The 8,427-nt window shown below is 39.5% G+C and overlaps 1 protein-coding gene across 1 annotated transcript; it reads right to left on the reverse strand.

The window, feature by feature from the left end:
- Positions 1-762: 762 nt before the first annotated feature.
- Positions 763-1,134, reverse strand: LOC105488965 (large ribosomal subunit protein eL24-like). The gene has a single exon (XM_071090492.1). The coding sequence runs from the start codon at positions 1,132-1,134 to the stop codon at positions 763-765; it is 372 nt and encodes a 123-aa protein (XP_070946593.1).
- Positions 1,135-8,427: the final 7,293 nt, after the last annotated feature.

An 8,427-nucleotide genomic window follows, 5' to 3' on the forward strand; every position in this document is an offset into this window, starting at 1 on the left:
GGCTCATTCAGCTCCCTTGATCTTCCATTTTTCTGACCTATGAGGATTCAGTGTTTCTTCCCTCTAGAGGATGCAGCAATAAGGTGCCATCTTGGAAGCAGACAGTAGTAGTCACCAGACATTCACACCTGTCAGTGCCTTGATCTTGGATTTCCTGGCCTCTTGAACTGTGAGAAATAAATTACTGTTCTTTATAAATTACGCAGGTGGTGGTGTCTGTTATGGCAGCACAAATGGACTAAGACAGATAACTTTTTATTCTTAGCCTCCTTTTAAAAGTCAGGTATCCTCAGAAAATGTTACTTTGGTAGTGGAGAAATAGGCAAAAAGCCCTAAGAACTGGTCCTTTATCACAGTCCAAATCACCTACCTGCAGATGACATTAGAGTTAGTATCTCCTATTCAGATTCCATTGCTAAGCTCTAGAGGTCTCCCCTTGAATTTTCTACATGTCCTTCAAACTCAACGTAGTTAACCCAGAACCCATCATCTTTCTTCCTGAGCTCCCTTCTTTGTCTCTATTTTTTATTTTGTTAACTTGCACCACCATTTAACCAGTTCCCAACTTAGAATCATCCCACATCCTTCACTTATAGGTTATGAAGAATCTTAATATATCTAGACATTGTCCCCTTGTCTCCATCCTCACAGCCATTGCCTTGGTGAGGCTTTCACTTGTCTGAATTATTATTATTATTTTTAGAGTTATAGTCCAATCTTTATTTAAAAATCTGATGTACCAGCTTAGTGTTTTCCACCAACTCAGGGAGCTGAAATTGTCACAGGCTTCACAATCTTTTGTTCAGGTGCTGCCTTTGTAGGTGCTTTAGCAGCAGCCATTGCAGTCTTTTTAGATGCTTGCTTAGCCTTTTGTGCTTCCTTAGCAGCCCTGGTAGTTTGTTCTCGTTGAGCCATTCTAACTTCAGGTTTCTGATTCCTCTTGGCCATGATGTCAGCAAGAGACGCACCAGTAATGGCTATCTGGAATTTGACTGCTGGGTGGGTTCTTTTCTTTTGAATTTCTTCTGACTGTCCCTTTTTGCGCTTCTTTCTGTAGAGGATAGTCCAGTTTATTTGCTGAGGATTCCTCTTGGAAATAAATGCATTAAGAAACTGGAAAACCTTCTTGTCCATCCTGGTGTAGTCCCTCCCGTGTCCGGGGTGGATCTTGTACCCGCTGAAACTGCACGGCTTGACTTTCAACTGCTTTATCTTTTATTTATTTATTTATTTATTTATTTATTTATTATTATACTTTAAGTTCTAGGATACATATGCATAACGTGCAGGTTTGTTACGTATGTCTACTTGTGCCGCGTTGGTGTGCTGCACCCATCAACTTGTCCTTTACATCAGGTATAACTCCCAATGCAATCCCTCTCCCCTCCCTCCTCCCCATAATAGGCCCCGGTGTGTGATGTTCCCCTTAAAAGCGGCGGCTCCACGGGAGGAGAAAAGATGGCGAGGAGAAGCACTTGTCTGAATTATGATGGCAGCCTCCTACTAAGCTTCTTGCCTCTCATTTGGTCCCACAAAGCTACTAAAGCGGTCTTTCTAAAAATGCAAATTGGATTTCATTCCGTCACTCCACTTGGTTTTCAGGATGAAGTTCACATTTCTCAGCTTAGAACAAGGCCCTTCAGGAATTTGCTTTTGCTTGCCTCTCTGTCTGCAGAGCTCACCACTTTCCATCTTACATGATTCACTTTAGCCAGATAGAACCACCTAAGGTCACTGAAGGCATTATTGCATTTTGAGTATTAATAAAAAAACCTTTATTTTGAAATAATTTTGAACGTACAGAAAAAATGCAAGATTACTATCAAAAGCTCTCGTATACATTTCACCTAGATTCACCAATTGTTGACATTTTACCACATCTCTTTTGTCATTCTATCTACGTAATCAATCATCATCTCTCTAGTATTTGTTTTCTGAACTGTTTGAGAGTAAGTTGTAGACATTATGTCCCTGTATTTCTAAATTCTTCAGTGTGTATTTCCCAAGAACAAACGCATTCAGTTATATTATACAAACACAGGGAAGTTATCAAAATCAAGAAATGTAACATTGGTAAACAGTGTTACCTACTTTATAGACCTTATTCTATTTTCATTTTTATAGTTATTTGTGTGTATACATGCACACACATGCACTCAGGGATCACCCTTCCATGTAATTGTCATGTTCCTGTGGTCTCCTGTAATCTGGACATCTGGGTGTTTTAATACCTCCATGGCTTCTCCCAGTCACTTGTCTGCCTAGGATACTTTCTTCTTCTTTATCAAGTTCTCTTACTTTTTCAAAAGTAACACTTATAACCACTTGCCCAGACATACTTTGCCAGACCTTGCAATATGGTTTTCTTAAATCTCCTTTCCTATTGTATCACGTGAAAACCTTCATCCTTGCTAATCATATTGCTTTTCATATCTTTTTATCACCATTGCCCAGCAAAGTACTCCATATAAAGTTTGAGCTCAATACGTGTATTTTTAAATATTTTAATAGGCGACTCTTCCCATGAATAAGTGTTTAACATTTAGGGGTTAATACCCCTGATATCCAAAGAGTTTCTTCAGATTGATTAAAATGTGGGAAATGGGCTGATGGGAGTATGAATTGCGGTCACCTCATGAGAAGGCAACTGGCAGTATCTAAAAAAATCAAAAATTTTAAAAATTAAAAAGTGCTGTTTAAGGGGCTATATCCTATGATGAAACAAGTACTAGCACCTAAGAATATAAGTGCAATGAAGTTTCTTGTAATATTTTTTATTGTAATAAAACATACCAGAAACAATTTGAATGTTCATCACTAGAAGCATATTTGAATATATTGTGGAATATTCATACAGTTAAAAAGAAATGAATATTGTGGTATATCTGTACAATACAATGGATAAGCTACTGCTATTATACTGAATAAAAGAAGCCAAACACCAAAGGATGCAAACTTTATAATTTGTTTGTAGGAAATCATAAAGCAGGCAAAATTGGATCTGTGGCTGATCTACAGTTTGGGGACTTGTTTGACTAGAAAGAGACATGAGAGAACTTTCTGGATGGTAGAAATGTTCCATATCTTGATATGGGTATCAGTCAGTGTGTGGGTATATGTTAAAACTGATTAAATTGTACACTTAAGGTCTGTGTCTCAATAATATTGTTAAACCTGGGCAAGATAGAGAGATACTGTCTCTACTAAAATGAAAAAAAATATTAGCTGGGCTTATTGGTGGATATCTGTAGTCCTAGATACTTGGGAGGCTGAAGTGGGAAGATCACTTGAGTGCAGGAGTTCAGGGCTATAGTGAGCTATGATCACACCACTGCACTCCAACCTGGGTGATTAAGTAAGACAATCTCTAAATAATAACAATAAAACAACAATATTGTTAATAAGAAATGTGCATAGCCTCTGAGTTAATTGCTCTGTTTTGAGGGCTATATCACAATAAGCTATAGCCCCAATTACCTGCACAGAAGAATATGTGTACAAGAAAGTTTGTTATAATAGTATATATTATAGTAAAGCATCCACCAAAAACTTGAAAATATCCAAAATGTTCATCTCTAGAGAAATAAATATATTTCGATATAGTTATAATGGAAAATGATGTAATTACTTAAATGATAAGTCAACCTAAATGCACTGATCTGGAGGGGTGTGCATGATATATTCTAAGTGAAAAAAATACAAATTATTGAATAGTATATGGCAATTTTTATATTTTATTTTATTTTCATTATTATCATCTTTTGAGATGGAGTTTTGCTCTTGTTGCCCAGGCTGGAGTGCAATGGTGCGATCTTGGCTCATCGCAACCTCCGTCTCCCAGGTTCAAGCAGTTCTCCTGTCTCAGCCTCCTGAATAGCTGGGATTACAGGCATGCGCCACCACGCCTGACTAATTTTATATTTTTAGTGGAGACAGGGTTTCTCCATGTTGGTCAGGCTGGTCTTGAACTCCCAACCTCAGGTGATCCTCCCACCTTGGCCTCCCAAAGTGCTGGGATTACAGGTGTGAGCCACTGCGCCCAGCCTGAGTAGTGTATAGTATTATTTTATAAAAAGGAGGAAAACCTTTCTATATAATTGTGTTTGTATAGCATATGGAAAAAAGGTGTGAAGAATCCATACCAAACATGATACAGAGAATCTAATGAGTATATATTTCCACAGTATGTGCTATTTTTATAATTAATTTTATTATATATCATTACAACATTATAAATAATTTTATAATTTAAAAAACCCAGTAAAGTAAGTTCATTCACAAAAAATTCATGCAAGTAATGAGTAAAAAAAATACCTGTTTTCTCCTTCTACTGTGCTCTTACAACACAGAACACTTCTGTGACCAGATGTGTGGGGCTTTTCCACACATACAAGCAAGCAATCGGTTCTGCAGCAGACTCCAGCTGGGTGTCTTCTAATTCAATTTGATTCTGGCAGTATCCACTTGGAGGTAGCATCAGGTCTCACAGGTTGAGGGCTCGGTCCCACAAGACTGCCCCTCACTTTAGGAGCCAGTCATTAGTCTGGGCTTCAGGAACTTCTGACCCACTGGCTATAAACTGGGGTTTCCAGGGCCCCTCCTCCAGTTTGATTAATTTGCTAAAGCAGCTCCTAGAACTCAGGGAAACACTTTACTTATGTTTGCCTGTTTATTTCGAAGGATAATTTAAAGGATACAAACAAATAGCCAGATGAAGAGAGAAGTGCAAGGTCTAGAAGCTGCCTGAGTACAGGAACTTCTGTCCTCATGGAGTCGGGGTGCGCCTCCCTCCTCACGTGTGGATGAGTGCTTGCTTGCCAATGTGGAAACCCCCTGAGGGCAGTAGGACTGAAAGTTCCAATCCTCTAATCTCATAGTTAGTTCCCTTGGCAACCAGCCCCCATCCTGAGGTAATCTAGGGTCTCCCAGACACCAGTCATCTCATTAGAACACAAAAGATACTACTTTTCTTTTTTTTCTGAGACAGGATACTCCGTTGCCCAGGCTGGAGCACAGTGGCATGACCACAGCTCACTGCAGCCTCGACCTCCTAGGTCAAGTGATCCTCCTGCCTCAGCCTCCCGAGTAGCTGGGACTGCAGGCGAGCAGCCACCACACCTGGCTAACAAACGATACTCTTATCTCTTGGGAATTCTAAGGATTTTGAATGCTTAAGTCAGGAAATGGGGAAGAAGACCAAATATGCATTTCATAATATCACACAAGGAAACATGGGGAAGTAATAGAAGTCTGAAATAAAACTAGTTGGGGAAACTCATTTCTAGTTGGAGTCTATAGTTTATTTGACTTGATTCCAATGTTTCCATTCCAACCATCCTTTGCCTTTTTGTCCTTTATCTAATTGTCCTTTGTTGAATAAAATTGTTAAATGAATAATATGGATGCGTGATATCAGTGCTCTTGAAAAAAAATCACCTGAAGAACATGACACTGTGATTCCATTGAAGTTAAGCATGTGAGTAAATTAGTAGTTTAAGAGCGGTGAGCCACCAATTTAGCAAATGTAACATTTGGCAAATATGATTTATGTTGTGGGGATGAGGCAGAGATGTTTTTATGTGTCCTGTGTTTATTTAACCTAACATTTTTTTGAGGGGTGCACAATTATGATGTACACAGAATGGACAAAGTGAAAACAAATGTTTGTGTGGTTGGGCTTGTCCTTCTGGCTAAACCAGTCCACAGACCAACACACACCCAAGCCTCCTCCTGTTTCTATGGAGGCAGGGTGCTATAGGAGAAAGAGATGAAAACAAACAATGAAAAGGAAAGAAAAAGCCTCGGCTTCAGGGTGGGCGAAGCAGGGATTTGAATGACAGTTCACTTAAGAGTATACCATGTGTAACTTCTCTGAGCCCCCTTTTCTTCATGCTGAGGGGATTGTGAGGTTTGCTGTATTTTGAAAAGACAGCACTGTGCCTGACGTGTATCAGGTCATTGAACATATTCACATATCTTCCTTCCTGGTTGCAGTGTCGTATTTTTACCCGCCCAACAGCATCCTGGTATTTTTGTTTTGGAAATCCCAATATAAGGAGTGAAGTTGGCTCAGAAACAAAGGGATCTATCAGCCACATTAAGTGACTTTCATATTTCAGCTATGTTTGACATCTCTGCTCCTCTCAAACTGGAACTTCCCATCATGAAGTTGGCTTCCTCTGCCCCCACTTCCGCCTTTTTTCGTTGTGCTGTACAGTTTTAGCGGGATAAGATCCTTAAGTCTGCATTTGTGATAAAGGAGGCAGCAGCTTCTACTAAAGTGGCTTTCTCTATGTGTGTTGAGTCTGCCTGACTGATAACGGATCAGAAACAGCGAGTGGCCTTTGAAATTGAAGCGCTGACTGTAGTGGGGAAAATGAAAGGATCTTATGTTTTTGATCAAAGGATGATATCTTCCAGCTTGGAAAAGGGGGTTATTCTGCCTGCCAAGGCCTATGATACTCTGTTACTTACTTACCCTAGGAAAGAAGATTCAATTTCATAGCTATTATATTGCTACATAGTTTAAAAATATATTTATAGCTATACAATTTTTTCAGCCATTTTGCTTTCCCTTTCTAACTCCTGTCTTCCAATCTGGCCACCAGGTAAATTGCTTTGTGATTCTTTTTTTTTTTTTTTTTTTTTTTGAGACGGAGTCTCACACTGTTGCCCAGGCTGGAGTGCAGTGGCGCGATCTCGGCTCACTGCAAGCTCCGCCTCCTGGGTTCACGCCATTCTCCTGCCTCAGCCTCCTGAGTAGCTAGGACTACAGGCGCCCACAACCGCGCCCGGCTAATTTTTTGTATTTTTAGTAGAGACGGGGTTTCACTGTGGTCTCGATCTCCTGACCTTGTGATCCGCCCGCCTCGGCCTCCCAAAGTGCTGGGATTACAGGCTTGAGCCACCGCGCCCGGCCTGCTTTGTGATTCTTAACCTAAATGGCAATGAAGCAATCCTCTGGATCCTGGATCTTACTGAATATTCACTACTAAAGAGATGACAATATTTCAATGTAGTGGGGGAATTAAATGAAGACAAGGATGCCATGTCGAATGTAGGTACTTAATGGGAAAATCTCTGGTGTCATTCTTTAGGACTTGGTTTCGTGTTAGTAATAAAACTGGCTGAGGGAAAGGTGTGGGTGTGGAAAGGTCAAGGGCAGGGCCAAAGTGAGTCTATGATCACTGTGTTAACCCATGGGTGTCTGAATCTGAGGAGAGATTCAACAGAGTGAAGAGAAAGGGGAAGGTCTGAAAAGCGTCTGAGGTACTAGACTGGAAAGAAGACTGGATATGAGGACTGCAAGATTGAGAATCAGACAAGGGATGGACAGACAGAAGACAACCAGGGATTAATTCCCAAACAAAGGCTATATATTCTATTCTGAGTAGCTTAAGTACTTTGTGGGGGAGGACACTAAATCCTGTTGATATCAAATTATGCCAGTTTCTGGCTTACCAATTGTGAATGCTGAATCTGCATACACCCAACACATTTGTGCGAGTGTATACATATATAAATACACACATACACACTCATATAGATTTATATTGTCTTGTTTCAATATAGATCTGGCTTCTACTTGTCAGTACTGTTATTTGTTCCTTCAGACTACCTAAGATAAACCAAACAACAGGTAATTTATGTTTCTCCTTAAATACTTAATCTCCATGCATATTATCAATTCACTCTCAGTCATCCTACCAGTGGCTGCACTGTCGAATATGGCAGACCCTGAGCACTTGAAATGTGGCTAGTCTAAAAGGAGATATACTATAAGTTTAAAATAGATGATGAATTTCTAAGACATAAAGGGCATGTAAAAGATTGTCACAATCGATATGTGATATAATATTGAAATTATATTTTTGACACGATGGGCTTAATTTTAACTTTACCTGTTTCTTTTTGTGATTTAAATGTGGCTGTTAGAAAATTTAAAATTATATATATGCCTCACACTTGTGGCTCATGTTATATTTCTATCAAGCAGCACTTTCTAAGACCTTCTCACTTCTCCCTTTAAGTAAAAAAATTGGAATGACCCAGAGTGAGTTCCCTGATGGCTTACCCCAGTCTTCATATTGACATGCCATCTACCTGTATCTGTCCTCTCATAGACAGTATCATGGAGTGGCTAAGAGCTCAGTGCTAGAAGTAGATTGCCTGGCTTCAAGCTCTGGATTTGTCACTTGCTACCTGTCTGGCCTTGGGCAAGTTGCTTTATCTCTGAGAGATATATCATCTGTAAAGTAAGACATAATAATAGAATAATTACAGAATACTACTTAATAGGATTATGAGTATTAATTGAGTCAATATATGGAAGACACTCTTAACTATGTGTAGCTCAAAGAAAATACTCAAGGTTAGCTGCCTTATTGTTCCTTAAGAATCTCAGCAGAAGACATACTTTTACCCTTC

This window comes from Macaca nemestrina, chromosome 2, assembly GCF_043159975.1.
Source record: "Macaca nemestrina isolate mMacNem1 chromosome 2, mMacNem.hap1, whole genome shotgun sequence".
Classification (NCBI taxonomy): Eukaryota; Metazoa; Chordata; class Mammalia; order Primates; family Cercopithecidae; genus Macaca; species Macaca nemestrina.